The 16951-nt window shown below is 53.3% G+C and overlaps 1 protein-coding gene and 2 long non-coding RNA genes across 3 annotated transcripts in view; all 3 read right to left on the bottom strand.

The window, feature by feature from the left end:
• Positions 1-218: 218 nt before the first annotated feature.
• LOC135284517 (zinc finger protein 271-like) overlaps positions 219-16951 on the bottom strand; it is a 523404-nt gene continuing 506671 nt past the window's right edge. The window contains exon 5 of the mRNA XM_064396070.1: positions 219-890. Within this exon, the coding sequence (XP_064252140.1) occupies positions 219-890 (672 nt within the window). The remainder of the gene's footprint in view (positions 891-16951) is intronic.
• On the bottom strand, positions 12774-13553 carry LOC135284629 (uncharacterized). The gene is made up of 2 exons (XR_010349893.1): positions 13506-13553; positions 12774-13194 (listed from the first exon to the last, which is right to left on the bottom strand). It is a non-coding gene; the product is annotated as an uncharacterized LOC135284629 (long non-coding RNA).
• LOC135284633 (uncharacterized) lies at positions 15288-16183 on the bottom strand. Its single transcript, XR_010349897.1, has 3 exons — positions 15863-16183; positions 15542-15779; positions 15288-15369 (listed from the first exon to the last, which is right to left on the bottom strand). It is a non-coding gene; the product is annotated as an uncharacterized LOC135284633 (long non-coding RNA).

The raw sequence follows: 16951 nt of genomic DNA, 5'->3' as shown, positions 1-16951 counted from the left end.
GGGAGTGAATGGAATGTCACGGCCATGGCCACGTCATGTTATTTGATTCCATATCATGTCATTGGCAGGGGCAGGAAAAGGGACAGGTGTCTTCCCAGCATGGATCACAGGGAACATGGATCACCAGGGCTCTTTCCAACATGGGTCCTCCAATGGGGGATGAAACTGCAGCAGTGCATGAAGCTCTCCCTGCAGTTGGGGAATTTGGAGGGCTTCCCTTACCAGTGACTCCATTGGTGTCTGGTCAAGTGAGAGCTCTGGGTGAAGCTCTTCCCACACTGGGGACACTCGTAGGGCCTCTCCCCAGTGTGGATGTGCTGGTGCCTGACGAGGGTGAAGTTGTTCTTGAAGCCCTTCCCACAGTCAGGGCAGCAGAAGTGCCTCTCCTCTGTATGAATGCGCTCATGCAGGCGGAGATTTGAGCTGGTCTGAAACCTCTTCTGACACGTGCAGCACTCGTAGGGCCTCTCCCCAGTGTGGATGCGACGGTGGGTGACGAGGTGGGAATTGCGCTTGAAGCCCTTCCCGCAGTCAGGGCAGAGGAAGGGCCTCTCATCGGTGTGAATCCTTTGGTGCCTGAGGAGATTGGAGCGGGTCTGAAATCTCTTCTGACACTCAGGACACTCATAGGGCCTCTCCCCAGTGTGGATGCGTTGGTGGGTCACAAGGGTGGATCTGTAGCTGAAGCCCTTCCCACACTCCCCAGACTCGTAGGGCCATTCCCCAGTGTGGATCATCTGATGGCAGATCAGGGTGCTGCTCCATCTGAAGCTCTTCCCACACTCCAAGCACTTGTAGGGCTTCTCCCCATCATGAAGCTGCTTATGGACCACCAGCTCCGATCCCTGCCTGAAGCTCTGTCCATTTTCCTGGCACAGGGTGGGTCTTTCCTCCTCAGAGCACCCTGGGCTGGGTTTGAAGCCCCTCCTCCTGTGGGATCTCAGGGAATTTTCCTCCTTGTTAGATTCCTGTGCCATGGAGCTGCTCAAATCTGCCTCTTCCACGAGGTTCTGCCATGGGGATTTCTCCTCCCTGGTCTCTATTCTCAGCTTGTTGTCTGAGGAAGACAGGGAAAGGAGAGGATGGGATTTGCCTCTGTGCCAGAGGGAAGGGAAAGGAAATCCCCCCAGTGCATCCCCAGCAGGACAGTGTTGGCAGAGGGGCTGTCCTGCAGCCTTGGGCTGTGCTGGGCTGGAAGATGAAGCAGGAGAAATAAGGAAAGGGGCCCTGACTTCCTCCTCACATGCCTGAGTGTCTCGGGGCATCTTCCTCTTCCTTGCAGCCTTCTCCTCCATCTGGCAGTGGGTTTGGGATGTGAAATTCTGTTTTGGGAGGAAAACAAGAGATTAGTGCATTCAGTTTTGTACTGGTTTGAGGTCAAACCAGGGGGAGAATCTAAGCCAGAATTACAATTTAACAAGAAAATTAAGATCAAGGCAATGATACAGAAACACGGCCTTAAACTGACACAGTCAGGATATAACCTGGCACCCTGTTGCTCAGGGTGCTGGTAGCAGTCCCATTGAATGGTGGCTGCAGTCCTGTTGGAGTGATGATCGTGATTCCATCAAAGCAGTGATCCTGTAGAAGGGTCTGGTCTTCCTCTGAAGGTCCAGTGGTGCTTATGGAGCTCTTGTCCTCTGGGAATTCGGTAGGCATGGTGCTACTGGTGTTGCAAGGCTCAGTTTATATCCAGGTAGGAATGCTTGGCTCCTCCCCCTGGGTGGAGCATCCCACAATAGGATGATGTCATTCTATCAGTCCTGCAGTGACACTCAATGGCCCATTCACAGAAGGGAGTCCCTGGAGGGCGTTATCAGGGCTGAGTCATGGAAGAGATAAAGAACACTGCCTCGCCTGTTTATAACAGTTTGTCAAGACGGTGATTGAAAACATGCATTTGGTTACATCTTGCACTGTAACCTGAAACAGTGGGGTAATACCTGCTGGGGGGGTGAACACCACCCCCCTTACCCAAACTGGCTCAGGTGTAAAACCCCCACTCTGGGAAGGCAATGCACACAGGGGACAATGTCACACTTGCCCCGCCCCAGTGAGGCTCTCTGTCCCTGTCTCTTGCTCTCCCCCCTTTTCTCTTTCTTTTCATCTCTCTCTCTTTACCTCACATTTACTGTTCAATAATATCCACTTTGGATATGGTCTCATTAGCACCTTAATTGGGGCAGAGGCATCTCTCCAATAGTTTCCTTAACTAGATTGTGACATTATTTTGGCACAGGGAGTTTAGGCACTGTTCTCTGACCTCAAGTGCCTTTGACAACAGCATGGTTCCCTCCTCTGAGGAGCTTGTGGCTCTTTCTGGAGGAAGTCTTGGAAACTTGGATGCAGCTTTCTCTGAGGGATTTATGGGAGAACTGAGGAGGAAAATGGCTGTTGTGGGTGGCCAGTGTAATGAAAATATTTTCTTGTCCTTTCTTGAAAAGTTTGTTAAAATCACTGGAGAAAAGGGAGTGAATGATACCAGAGAGGCTGACAAGGTTCATTCACCCCAAGGTGAGGAAAACAAGGCTGCTAAAAGTCCTACAAGAAGCCCAGTTCAGCTAGCTAAATTTCCAAATAACTCCCCAATTGAGAGGGTTTAGGACTTTGCCAAATGTGAGAATCATTATTCTCTTTTTGTCCCTATAACCTTTGTGGTCGCTATACAGAAATTTCCTTCCTTTTAACAACCTGTATTGGTCCAAATTTCCACTTTTCTGTTATGGGAACCTGCCAGCAGCTGAGCTGGAACTGTGCAGGAACCGATGAAACTTGGAATTGCTGCAGAATTACTTCTATTGTCAGTTTATTAATGTTTGGGATTTGTTTGCATTTTCATCACATGTGACTTGTGGGAAAATGAAATATTCATCAAAGTGATTTATGTAGAGTTAAGTTTGATTTCTGCCAAGTTTATTTTGTCCAGTGCCCAGGGGATGCTCAAGGGGTCTCTGTGCCTTTTGCCCTGGGGGATGCTTGGGAGACGCTTGAGGGGGTTGTCCCTGTCCCTGTCACCCCAGTCCATTCCCCAGGGGGTGCCCCTGTCCCTGTCACCCCAGGCCATTCCCCAGGAGGTCTCCATTATTGTCACCCCAGGGAATTCCAGAGGGGTCTCCCTCCTTCTCACCCAGGGGTTGCCAGGGGTTGTTCAGGGCAGTCTCTGTCCCTCTCAGCCCAGGGATACTCAGGGGTCTCTGTCCCCTCCTCCTGGGGGATGCTCGGGGGGTCTCCATCCCTCTGGCCTCAGGGAATGCCTGTGCAGGGCTGGGGACCAGGGGCTCTGTGTCCCTCTCACCGCTGAGGGTGCTCGGGGCTGGGGGGGCTCTCCGACCTTCTCATCCCTGGGGAGGCCGGGGGGGGCGGGGGATCTCTGTCCCTCTCAGCCCTGGTGTGACCCCACCCAAACATCACTGGGCTCAGAGGGACGGAGACACACCCAAACTCCCAGAAGGGCTGGACCTGGGATTTGGTTTGGGCGGAGGATTTAGGAAGGGGCTGGAGTCACAGCTGGGGTTGGAGTAAGGGCTGAGATTTGGATTAGAGCTGAGATTGGGGTTAAGGCTAGACATAGGATTGGCTTTAGGGCAGGGCCTGGGATTGGGTCTGGGCCTAGATGGGTCTGGGACTGGGATGAGATTAAATACAGAACTGTGAGTGTGTCTAAATGTGGAGTGAGATTGAGACCAGGATCAGGGTCAGGTTTGGGACTGAGCTCACCCAGAGCAGGACAGGGGGGATGTCACTGCAGGATGTCCCTGGCATCCTCCCAGCCCTCCTCAGGCACCTCCAAACATGGGGGGCAGCTTGGTGCTCCAAGATCCAGGTGCTCCCAAGCTGGCCCTCAATACCAGGCGAGCATTCCCTGAGAGCAGCCCTGAATGTGACCCTTGTGGCTCTGGGATCAGCCCTCAAATCCCTGTGGGAGCAGCTGCAGACAGGATGAGAGATTCTTTTCCCCCCTCTTCCCTGCAGAAGGGTGAAGCCCAGCTGCCCTTTCCTTCTGGTGCCTCCTCCTCTCCTCAGCTGAGGATGTCAAACTCCCCAGGAGCAGGAAAATCCCCATTCCCTGTTTCCTTGTGGTTGCAGCCTGGAACGTCCAATCAGAATGAAGAACTTTCTGACAGCCCTGCCTAATGACACAGGGAGGAGGTTTGTGAGAAAGGGAGGAAATTGTGTTGTGATAGGAAATAAAGACACAAAATTACTTCTTTCCATCCCATTCAGTTTCAGTCAATTGTAGTTCTGTTTTCCGAGTGCCACCTTCTCAGCTGATTGTGTTTGTGTCCTCCTGTCTCTCCTGCCTCTCTCTGCCTGCTCTGTTTCTCTCTCTGTGTCTGCTGAGACCCAGGGCAGTTCCAACAAAGACCCTGCCCTGATTGAATTCTCAATACACGAGCTACAACAACCATGGGTGAAGTTATGAAGGCTGGCAGAGAAATGTCACTGTAAGAACTTGCTCCACTTGGCTTTCAGTCCCTTCTTAAGATCTTTGCCTTCAAAGGCAGGAACATCTTTTCCTGGCTGGGCACTGGAATTCCAGCCCCTGGGAGTGTGTGCCATGGATCCCAGAGGGGCATTCCCGAGGCTCTCAAGGTGCTGCTCCTGCTGTGCCTCCCAAGGAGCTGTGCAGGGCCAGGGGACAAGGTCCTGCAGCTCTGTGGGTTCCCAGAGCAGGAGGAGGAGCAGGAGAATCTTGAGGAGAATCTTGCCACTTGCAGTGCCCGCATGCTGAACCTGCAGCACCCCCTGCCCCGGGAGCATTGCCCCCAGCCCTGAGCCACAGCTGAGGGGGGAGGCCGAGCTCGCCCCAACTCTGTTGAGGGGTCTCCGGGAGGATTTTTTTGGAGAGTGTTGGAAGCCGGCAGATCCCGGACTCGAGCCCCGGATATCTCCGGGCTCCCTAGAGGAGCTTTTTGGGGGGAGAGGAGCTGCGATCGCCCCTCGGGAGGGTCCCAGGGGGTCCACGCGGGGATGGTCCAGTACTGACAGGGCGGGCCATTGGTTTTGGGGATCCCCGTGAGAGCTGGGGCTGTGGAACGTGGGAGCCCGGGGTGGGGAGAGGGGAAGGGGCGATACCGGAGCCTGGGGACACCCGGCAGCCCAGAGATGAGGAGGGGACGGGACCCCCTGCCCCTGACAGGGGCACGTCCTGGGGTGACTTCATGATGCTCGTACCCCCTTTGGTCTGTTTAGCCCAGAAATGAGTTCTGCACCTCTAAGGCTGGTTCTGAGAGCAAAGCGGGGGAAGAAGAATTGTGCAGTTTGTTTTCAGAAACTCAACTCCTCCACAATTCGGCTCCTGGACTGTTGTGATGCCTTAAGGAGCTGGAACAGAGGCTAGAGGGAGTTAAGAGGAATAAAGTGGTGTCCTAGGTTACAATATAAAGATGTATTCTATTCCCATCCTCAAGAGCTGTTGAAACCAGGAGGGGCATTTTTTGTTCCTTATCTCCTGTTAATGGGCCCATCAATGCCTTGCCACATGACTCAGAGATAACTCCCTCCTGGAGCCATTTCTGTTTAATGGGTAATCAAGGACCCAGAACATTACTAAGAATGATATCAGCCCATTGTGAGATGCTCCACCCAAGTAGGAGAGGAGCTAAGCATCCCCACCTGGATATAATCTGGGATTTGGGACGGAACAAGCTGTCCTTACCCATCCGTTTCCAGAGGCCAAGAGCTACTAGATCTGTTCTACAGCATCGCCACTTCAACAAGATCGTTTCATCTGGACTGCTTTCACCACCCTAAATAGCAGGGTGTCAGGTTGTATTCTGACTCTGTCTGTGTTTTTTTTCTCTTGCATTATTGCATGTATTTGGGGTTTTTTCCCTTTTCATAATAAATTGTATTTCTGACTTAGAGTGTCTCACTGGTTTGCTTTCAAACCAGAACATATATATAATATAATCAAATAATCAAATTTATATCTATGTAATTAAAAATTGATAATGTGAAATAAGGGTGACAATGCTTATATGTCAGCTTTGGTTGCTCACTGTGATACTAAATGCTCTATAGAAAAGAACTGGCCAAGACCCAGCTGTCCGTGGCAAACTTTGTGAGATTGTATACAAGAAATAAAGGAAGAAGGGATGAATTGGCAATTTTTATAGGATTTGCTGATACTGTCATGTGGAATGCTTTATCCATTACTGTGAGAAATACAATGATTAAGACTTCTGGGTTTTTCATTTCCCAGACAATCCACAAGCTGCAGGATTGGTTGAATGGGTGAAGGATTTGTTAAAAGAGCAGTTGAACAAATGAGGAGATGGGAACCTGTCCCCATGGAGAACCCATCTCCCAGATGTGCTCCATACCCTTAACAATGGCCCACTGGGGAAATGGAAACCCCCTGGCTGTGCACAGCTGCACCCAATTTGCAAATGCAACCATGGACAGAGAGACTTAGACTGCCTGGGAAATTGCTCTGGGCATGATGGCCCCTGGCAGGGCCAGCCCAGAGGCTGCAGGGCTGGACCTTCATGCATTGGAATTAATTAGAATAAATCCAAAGCAAATGAAAGCTATCAATACTAAGACAGGAATTCGGATTCCTCCAGGACAATTTGGTTTGGTAACTGCTCGTTTAGAGCTTGGTCTTGCAAAGTGTTCATGTCATGGCAGGAGGAGAGGAGGAATTGATGCTGAATATAAAGGAGAAATTACAGTAATTCTGTTAAACAATTGTCAGTAAGATTGAATTATTCAACCCCATGACAGGGTAGCACAGTTATTGATATTGCAATTTTAAGAACGATTGTGAAAAAAGGAGATCCACTTCCAGTCATTGCCATTTGTGGAGATAAAGGGTTGGGATCCAGCAGTCCTAACAACGGAGCCAGAGTGTGGGCCCAGAGGCCAAAAGGCCCTCCCAAGGCAGCTGAAGGAACAGCTCCTAGGAAAGACAACATTGAATCCTGAAACCTGGGCAGGAACAATGGGAATATGTCCCTGCAGCCAAGTATTCTGTGTGAGAACAAGTAGATATTACAGGATACTGTTTTACACATCCTGCCAGACCAAATCTCCCTGTTTGCCCCAATGGCCCCTTTGGAAAATGCTCTGATCCACGGGGCTCCATGTGGAGGCTGCTGTGACACTGAGGGACTTGCACACAAATTCCATCCAGGAGCCTGGGTGCCCTCAGGGACTGGGACCCGGCCCCCTTCCAGGCAAAGCGGAAAGGGCCCCACCAAGCCTTGTTAGCCACAGACACCGTGCTAAAGCTGAACAGCAAAGGACCTTGGAGGCATTCTTCTGGAATTAAAAAGGTGCCAGCTCCATGGACAACAAAACTATTGTTTCTAACTCGAATGAGATTGAGAAAAAAGAATGAAGAACAGTGTCACTAAAGTACTATTGATGTCTGGAGGTTGTACCTTGATAATCAGCTGTTTGCCACGAACACCTCCAGTGTTTCACCAAGGGATTACTCATCAAAATTTAATGATTAGTTCTGAAAATTTCAAGATCAGGGTAGCCAAAGTACTCCATGACAGTAATTGCTGGGTATGTTCTCAGCTGAAGTTGGGAGGAATGGGGCTCTCTTGGAGGGCCACCCTGTGTGCTGGCCAGAACTCTGTCCATGGGCTCTGACTCGTAACTGTCAATGAAGGGACAGTTCTAGAAAACACAGGAATACAATGATCCATTTGACAGGATTCACTAGGATTTCCCTTCAGGAGAAACCGAAGCTGGTTCTAGTTACAGAGGCCACAGTGTGAGAGGATTTCTGTGCTTCACCATTACTCCCAATGTCAGTAGAGCTTGGGCTGCTGGAGCTGGTCAGTGTCAGTGTTACCCCACTCCTGGCTGCAGGGCCACCATTTAACATCCTTCAGCAACAACCACAAGGAAGACCTGGTGCCTAGAGAACATTTTCCTCCCAAGGAGTGCCTTGGGTTTCAGAAAGCAAAATATTCTGGTTCATCCTGTGCCCCATGTGTGCTGCCCCGTACTGTGGAGATGACTGGATGGATTATTAGAAGTAGCAGATAATGCTGTTAAAATGTCCAGTAGCACATCCTATGGGCTCCAACAAACAGAAATGGGGACTCCACAGAACCGCATGGCCTTGGATTTTCTGCTTGCTGGCCAAGGAGGAGCCTGGGCTGTCATGGGACAGGAATGTTGCACTGCTCTCAGTGATGGGTTTGAAGGCCAACAGTCAGCAATCACCTTGACAGAAAGAGCAGGAGAAGAGTGGCAGAAAGAAGAAAATTCTTCTTGGTGGGATTGGCTTCAGGGCTGCCAAATTGGAGGCTGCTGTGAAATGCATTTGTGGCAGTGTCTGTCATCATTGCAGTGTGTGCACTTGGTGTGCACTCTGACATTCCATGTTCAAGTTGTTGTGACGCTTCGTGCTGGGAAGTGGAGTATTGAGACTTGTCTTAAAAGAGACAGTCTCAAGAAAAGAGTGGCATTTGATAATTAACAGAGAATAACAGCAACTCCTTAGGCATGTTTGAAAAGGAACGTGAATAGCTCTGAGTAATGAAATTTAACAGTACTTAATTGAAGCACAAGGGGAGATGCCTTTATGTCTAATATCTAAATCTAAACTGTGTTATTGAAAGAATTGTTATGAAGGTTGTGGTTCATTGTAGGTCTCAGGACCCATCCAAGTAGCAAGGCCTGAACAGGCTGGGATCAAGGCCTGAACAGGCCCAGAGGGAAAGTTCATCTCTAGATGAACCTTCCAAATAAATGTTATATTTGTATCAACTCACTAACAAAGCATTATTAACAACATGATCAGTGGATGTGTTCCTTGATAAAACATGGATTTCTCTTTCTGAATTCAGAAACCAGACAAGGCCCCATCTGGCCTTGTTTGGGGGTGAAGGATCAAAGTCAACTCTGTTGATTCCCCCAGGAGTCCTGGCCAGGCTTTGGGAGAAACCAGTCAGGAGAAGGAAACTGCATGTTCTCACACTAGCAGTGATGTCAGCTTGTTTGTTTGACAGTGTAAAAACTGTGTCCTTTCACAGCAGGCTTGGAGCCTGGGTGCCTGCAAAGGTGGAGGCACCTGCAGGAATTCCCAGTGTCTGGGAGTGGCTCTGCAGTCCTTGTCTGCCCCAGCTGATGTGTGGATCTGGGTGATGGTAAAGTCTGAGGGTAACTGGTGATGGATCTTTCTTTAATCACTGCAGGCAATCTTTGGTAGTAATGACTGGATGGATTGCTGAGCTTCTTTTGTAATTCTTTGCTAACAATTATGTGCTTTGCTGAGCTTATCCTTTTGTAATTCTTTGCAGCTGTGCATTATATAAATTACAGTATTCCTGAAGTTGGTGTCTGTGTCTTTGGTACTGACCCTGCCTGCTGGTGAAACAGGGCCTCCTCTTGCCTAAGAGTTATCTGGGAAGGCAAAAACCCTCACTCCAAAATTCCCCCCTTCCTCCTTGTTCCCCGCACTTCATACACTGAGCATGATGTCCTGTGGTCTGGGGTATCCCCGGGGTCAGTTGGGGTCACCTGTCCTGGCTGTGTCCCCTGCCAAGCTCCCCCACAGCCCCAGCCCCTGCCCAGCGTGGCTGGAGGAGGGGCAGGACAGGCCTTGGCTCTGTTGCAGCTCAGCAAGAACAAAACCATCTCTGCGTGCTCAGGCCTGTGCTCAGCACCCGGCCCAGCAGTGTCTCAGTGCCAGTGTCTGTGCCCTCAGTCCCTGCCAGGGCTTTCCATGGCAGCTGCCAGGACAGGTGACCCAGGTGTCACCCCCAGTGAGGGCTGCCATGGAAACAGTGCCAGCACTGCCCCTTTCTGTCTGGCTGAGCTGGCCTTTGGCCCTGGCAGTGCCCTTTGCTGCTGGTTCCTGGTGCCTGAGCGGCCAGCGCGGCACAGGGCAGGTGGCCATGGCACAAGCCCCCAGCAAGGGATCCCCTCTGGCTCTGGGCAGTGACAGCAGCCCTGAGCAATGGGCTGGCGCGCTGGGGTCGGTGCAGTGTCCATCCAACAGTGTCTTGTAATGGCCCAGTGCAGACTGGGATGATGATCCACCCTCCCAGCTGGCCCAGGGCAGCTCTGCAGTGCCCTTCCCCACAGCCTGTCTGCACAGAAGCACTTGCTGGGTGCTCTGCATTTCCTTTCCCTCACTCTTGGGTCTCTCCCACACCTCCCAACTCGGAGCTTTCAGCTGCAAGGAGTTCAAAGCTGGTCTGTCCTTCAGGAGTTGGTCTAATTCTGCCCTGAGCAAACTCTGGATTTGTGTTTATTGCAGAACTTCCTGTGTGTCTAAAACATTCCTTGCCGGGTTCTGCTTTGGGGAAAGGGAACCTCCTTGGTGGCAGCTTGGGCTTGGCACACACTTGAGGAGGATGTCTGTTTTCAATGGGGAAACTCAGGAGTTTTAGATTGGTTCAAAATACAAAAGAAGATGACCCCTCTTTGGCTGTGCACAGCCAGTTCTCTGAGCAAAGCAGGTCCCAGTTGAGTGAGGAGAGACAAAATGGGCTTGGGGTATGTGGAGCAAGGTTATCCACACTGGGTCAGAGCTCAAGGCACAGCTTCTCTGAGCAGGCCAGAGCTCCTTAGGAGAGTCCCTGCTGGATCAGTATCAGTCACTGAATGCAGCAATCACCTCTTGTGTAATAAGAACAGCAATAAAAGATACCCTTTATAATAGGAATACATACTTCCTAGAAGCTCTTTGAAATATTTCTCCATAACTGAAAAAGGAAACCCTCCTAATGAACTGCACTAGAGCAGAGGGAAATCAAGGCAGAGCCATGGTTTGGCAGGACTTGCTTGATCCTAATGAGTCTCACTGTGAATTTAGAGCTGAGCCCTGGATCCTCAAGGCCTTGGAGGAGATTGCACAAGCCTTTCCAGGAGTCCAAGTCAGAGGAAAAGCCCAAAGTGTCTCAAGGCATTAATGGGTCCCACTGAGGTCCCTCTCCAAGACAGACTCCTCGTGGACTCCTTGGAGGAGAGAATTGGTGGCCAGGATGGCACAAAAACCTCTCAGAGACTCAGTGGGGAAAGGAAAATCCAAAGTAGTTTAAACACCTGGAGTGTCTCAAAGCATTCATGAGCCCCACTGAGTGTTGTTACTGACAAAACCTCTCAAGGGACTCCTTAAAGCAGATAATTGGAGGCCATGATTCCACAAAGCTCTCAGAGACTCCAAGGCAAAAGCAAAACCCAAACTCCTTGGAAAAACTGGCAGTCCCTGGGAGCATTCAGGAGCCCTCAGGGCCATTGCTGAGCAAGGCTCCCCAGGGACTCCTTCCAGCAGATCCTTGAGGCCACGGGGATGTGGGCTAGGGGGGATGCTGAGGGCAGGACAAGGGGCTGACAGTGCCCAGCCTGGCTGGGGCTGTGCCAGGAGGCCCCAGGGCCTCAGGACAAGGTGTCTCCTCCCAGCCCTTGCTGGCACAGACCCTGCTGCTGTGTCCCAGGCCACCAAGACTTGGCTTCTCTTTGTCCCCACCTGTCATCACTGCCTCCAGTTCTCTGCTCTGCCTGGGGCCTGGGGACACTTTCTGAGTCGTGTCCCTCAGTGGGATCCAGTAAAAGTCAAAGCAACTTTGGAGTTGGATTCTGACTTGGAGTTCTGGAGAGGTTTCTTCAGCTGCCTCTCAGGGACTGATGTTCAGGGCCTGAGCACAAAGCCCCAGAGGGTCATTAAAGTCCTGGTGCTGTGTCTGTGCTGCTGAGCTGGGCTGGGCTCCTGGTACAGAGGCAGCTCCTGGTAAGCAAGAAGAGCTTCAAAAGCACATTTCTCTTGATGAGCAGCTCTTGTGGCAGCCCAGCAGGGCTGGGGCACTGCCTGCAGCCAGCCCGGGCACAGACCAGAGGCCCAGAGAGCTTCAATCAGTCAGAGCTGGGAAGGAACTGAGAAGTGCCTGGGACAGAATCACTGCCAGCCCTTGGCACAGGAACCTCTGGCTGCAGGACAATGCAGCTGCAGCTCCTGGAGCCATCTCCTAAAGCTGGAACATCCCAATGCCTACAGACTCTGTGAGTACATTCTCTGAGTATTTCTGCTGCAGGGGAGGTGAAATGCTCATGAAGCTCTGACATGCTGAGGGGTTCTGATCAGTCATAGAATATTTCCCCAAAAAGGATTTTGATAAAAATGAGGAAATTTCCTAAGACTTTGTGTTCAGATTCCTACTACTGGAGAGTGGAACGGAGCGGGGATGAATCCCTACTATTGGAGAGTGGCAATGAGGGGGGATAAATATTAATGGATGATTATGAATTATTAGTTGTGAATTTTGACACATGACTGAGACATCTGAACTGTTATTTTAGTGACCAGTAGGCTCACAGGAGATCCCTATTATGCCTTCAGCTTCTCTCCCTATGAACAGCAGCAGCATCACCTTTGCTGGACCCATCAGGCTCAGTCTGAGCCGTCCTTTCTCCAAGCTGCAAACAGAACCTGCCCCCAGCCAGTTCCCTGCAAACAGGCAGGGTTCTGTAAAGTCAAGGAGAGTGCACAGAGATTTGGGGTCTGTGAGTACTGGTAGGGAGAGATCAGACACACAGAAACACCTGCAGGAGGAAAATCTGCAGGAAGCAGAGAGAAGATCAGGGAATGAGAGAAAACAAAACCCAGCAATGCTGTGGCAGGGAGAGTTTAGAGATGTCCACAGGGTCAACTGCACCTTCAGCACGGGGACCGTGCCAGCCTGAGCTGCCCTCGTTCCTCTGGCTCTGTGCACAAAACACGGCGTGGCAGAGAACGGCAGCAGGGGCCTGTGTGTCCCAGGGCCCTGGATTTGTGCTACTTCATCTCCACAAAGATGCAGGCAAAGTGAAGAAGCCAAACTGTTTATTAATGAAAGGAGAAGCAAAGGAATGAGCTGGGTGGGGAAAAAGGGGAAGGGCAGGATCTGAGGACTAGAGGGAAAGAGCCGTGAAAAGGGAGGGAGAATGGAGGGGAAAAAGAAGGGATAGGCAGAGTCTGAGGGCTGGAGGGAGGGAGCTATCTATAAGCAGGGAGAGGGCTGAAGCCATGCAAGTTTCCCTCAGGCTCAGCTGTGCCAATTATCAGCTGTGCCTGGAGCTCCAGCTGGTCTCTTCTGGTCTCAAGGCAATCTCATCTTCCATGGCATTTGCAGGTCTTCTACAAACGCTGGTTCTTCTGTGCCAGTTCTGTAACTCTCCAACTGAATATCTGTTTAACAACTATGTTTTTCTGGGAAGGGCTGTCATCTCTCCTCAGGGCTTGAAGGGCTGGAAGGGAGAGGAACAGAGTCATGGTCAGAGACTGGATCAGTGGGAATCCTAGGAGACCTTTCTGCCAGGGCCATCCCACTCAGCTCTGGCCATGGCCACAAGAGAGGGGGTGTCAACTGGATCAGCTGGCCACGAATCTGCCCCCCCCACTCCCACATCCCTGAAATCTCTCTGTGCTCGGCCCACGCCACCCCTCATCCACACAGGGAGCGAAGCCCACCGCAGCCGGGACAGGGATGGCAGCTCTCTGCCCAGGCATTGCAGCTCTCCCTGCCAGCCCCCGCTGTCAGCCCGCTGACCGCACTCACCCTCAGTGAGGAGCTGGAGCTCTCCTGGCTGCCCCCTGAGGTGCCGCCCAGCCATCCCTGTGAACACAGAGCCTGTCACGGCGGCAGCGGCACAGCTCCCTGCCAGCGGCGCTGCCAGCGCTGCGGCCACACGCCCTGCTGGCCCGGCAGGGCTCAGCCCGGGCCCTTGCCGCACGCTGCCGCCCAAGGGCACGGCTGCCAGAGGGCGGCAGCAGCGCCCGGGCCAGGCGGGGCTCCACGGCGCCGGGCCCGGATGGCGCTGCCAGGGCAGCGGGCGGGGCTGGGGCCGAGCTGCGGCGGGCCAGGGAGGGAGCCCGGCCTCGGGGCTCACCCATGAACCTGATGGCCGCCTCTCGCAGGGGCTCCTGGGGGCTCTCCAGGTAGCGCAGGGCCCGGTGCAGCTGCTCGGCCGCTCGGCTCGTGTCCTCTGCCAGCTGCAGAGAGCGGCAGCAGGGAAGGCTTAGCGCGGGCTCAGCCCCTGTGGCGGGCGCTCCCTGCGCCCAGCCCCGGCCTCCCCTGCCCGCACAGCCCTGAGGCGCGGCCAGCAGCCGCTGGCGCCGGGCTCCGCAGGGGGCAGAGGGCCGGCTGCTGCCCGGGGAGCCGCGGGGCCGCCCCGCAGCCCCGCCGCGCCGGGGCTCCATGGGCACCCGGCTCGGGCCCACAGCAGCCTGGAGAAGAGCCCGTGCCGCCTCTGGGTGCAGCAGCGGGCAGGGGCACAGCTGCCAGCCTCGCACACTGAGCACCGCGCTCAGGGGCCTTCTCCAGGCTGAGGCTGGGGATTCTCAGTCGTCCTTACCAGGGCCTCGCCAAACCTCCATGTCTGATCCACCTGTAGCATTTGTTCGATATCCCTCCTCTTCAGGAATCTGGCTGAAGAATGCAGTGTTTCCCGGGAAGCCTGGAGAGCAGCAGAGATGTGGAGATGGCCCCACAGCCCAGGGCACCGGAGCATCCCAAAGCCACAGCCTGGGGGAGGCTGCAGCCTGCAAGGCGCCAGGACAGGAGGCAGCCCAGCCCCCTGCCAGGGAGACAGCAGCCGGCCACAAGTCCTCACCTCAGCAACAATCTGATTCTCATCATGGCAGTGGAAGGAGAGTGGCAGCAGGCTGTGGTGCACGGGTGACTTCAGGGCATTTTTTCCATCTTCCGTTAATAACTCCAGCATCTCTTGAAAGACCATCATGGAGCTCAGCTGCACCTGGCTATCATCCTGTATGAAAGCAAGAACAAAAGAGCTCAGCATCAGCTGCTTCGGGCCCAGCAGGGCACAGGCCTGCATCTCCACAGGGCACCAAGTGCCCGGGCAGCAGCCAGTGCCCGTGGCTGTGGGCACAGAGCCTTACGCGGTCAAAGAGTGGCAGGAGCGCCTCAGCCAGCTGCAGGGCGAGGGAGCTGGGTATTGGGGCACCATTATCCAGGAATAAATATCTGAGTAGAAGAATGGTCACCCTGATCACGTCGCTATCATTTTCTTCCAGGAGCTCCACAAGACTTTCAGTCAGGCTCCACATTTTTTCAGCCTGTGTGGAACACAAGTTTGTGAAATGCCATCCTGCTGCAGCAGGGCCTAGAGGCCAAAGCCCGCCCCGAAGCACTCGGGCAGCTGAAGCGGGAGGCAGGAGAGGTGGGAGCAGCTGCCCTGGGGCCAAAGCCCAGCCAAGCCCAAGTGACAGCGTTTTCCAGCCCCACGCTGCCGGCACGGCTTCAGCCACTGCCCCCTTCTCACCATCAAGGGATTCTTGCCCAGCACCACGAGGCCTCGGAGTGCCAAGTGACGCCTCTCCCCGTCCTCGCTCCACAGGTCCTTTGACATGATGTCCAGAACGCTGTCACTGCATTCCCTCAAGTCCAGGCACTCGAGGACCTGAAAGGCACAGGGCAGTGACAGGGCACCCGGCCAGCAGCAGCCCAGAACCGCACAGGGCTGGGCCCAGGCAGCAGCACAGGGCACGGGCACCGTCCCAGGCAGCTGCGGCTACGAGAGGGCAGAGAGCTGGGAGGCAGCTCAGCCAGGCAGCGCTGGCCTTCAGGCTCACCTCCACAATGAATGCCAGGGCAGGGAAATCCCAGTACGGCACCTCTTTGCTGAGCAGGCTGAGCAGGTAGAATGCAATCCCACAACAAAAGTGTATGGATGACTGGCGAATTTCTCTGCCAAGAGGAAAAAGGAAACAAGACCTGGAGCTGGGTCAGCCCCGAGTCAGGCTCAGCTGGGCCCTCAGCTGCTGTGTTGCCGGGCTTTCTATGTCGACTGCGCAGAAACTTTGGGAAAATCTGCAGAAGAAAGGACAGGGAAGTCAGGGGTGTTCCATGGCATGCTCCAAGCATAGTGCTTGGCTGAGACCAAGGCTGCTTACCTGTTCCTGTGTGCAAACAGCACTCTCCTGGAAGAAATCCTTAGTGGGAGTACAAATCACAGGGGGAGTGGGCATGGTGTCACTATTTGGGATTTCCTGAGTCTCTCTGGTGTTGGCAGTGGTGATGGCCACATCCTCAGTCATTGCCTTGTCAGCCTTTGCCTTGTGATCCCTGGGATTCATTGCAGCCTCAGAGTCTTCTGAGCACTCAGCTGTGACTCTATGCTGGTGTCAGAATTTGCGATGCTCTGAGTCTCTCTGTGGTCGGTGTTTGTGGTTGTCATGTCCTCGATCATTGACGTGAGAAGAGCCTTCACCCAGATTTCAGTCACTGAGTTGTCAGAGTCGTCTGAGAGCTCAGCCAAATCCGGGCCGACATCAGGCTCTGCCTGGAGCTGGGTCAGCCCCGAGTCAGGCTCAGCTGGGCCCGCAGCTGCTGCGGTGCTGGGCTTTCTGTGTCGACTGCGCAGAAACTTTGGGAATATCTGCAGAAGAATGGACAGGGAAGTCAGGGGTGTTCCATGGCATGCTCCAAGCGTAGTGCTTGGCTGAGACCAAGGCTGCTTACCTGTTGCTGAGATGGAACAGCACTCTCCTGGAAAAAATCCTTAGTGGGAGCCTAAATCACAGTGGGAGTCGGAATCGTGTCACTATTTGGGATTCCCTGAATCTCTCCGGTGCTGGTAGTGGTGATGGCCACATCCTCAGTCATTGCCTCGTCAGCCTTTGCCCTGTGATCTCTGGGATTCATTGCAGCCTCAGAGTCTTCTTAGTACTCAGCCAAATCTGTGCTGGTGTCAGAATTTGTGATGCCCTGAGTCTCTCCATGGTCGGTGTTTGTGATGGTCTCATCCTCAGTCACTGACGTGAGAAGAGCCTTCACCCAGATTTCAGTCACTGAGTTGTCAGAGTCGTCTGAGTGCTCAGCCAAATCCGGGCTGACATCAGGCTCTGCCTGGAGCTGGGTCAGCCCCGAGTCAGGCTCAGCTGGGCCCTCAGCTGCTGTGGTGCTGGACTTCCTGCATCGACTGCGCAGAAACTTTGGGAAAATCTGCAGAAGAAAGGACAGGGAAGTCAGGGGTGTTCCAT

This window comes from Passer domesticus, chromosome 21 (assembly GCF_036417665.1).
Source record: "Passer domesticus isolate bPasDom1 chromosome 21, bPasDom1.hap1, whole genome shotgun sequence".
NCBI lineage: Eukaryota > Metazoa > Chordata > Aves > Passeriformes > Passeridae > Passer > Passer domesticus.
The sequence above is the reverse complement of the archived record's forward strand: the minus strand, read 5'-3'. Positions and strand labels throughout refer to the sequence as shown.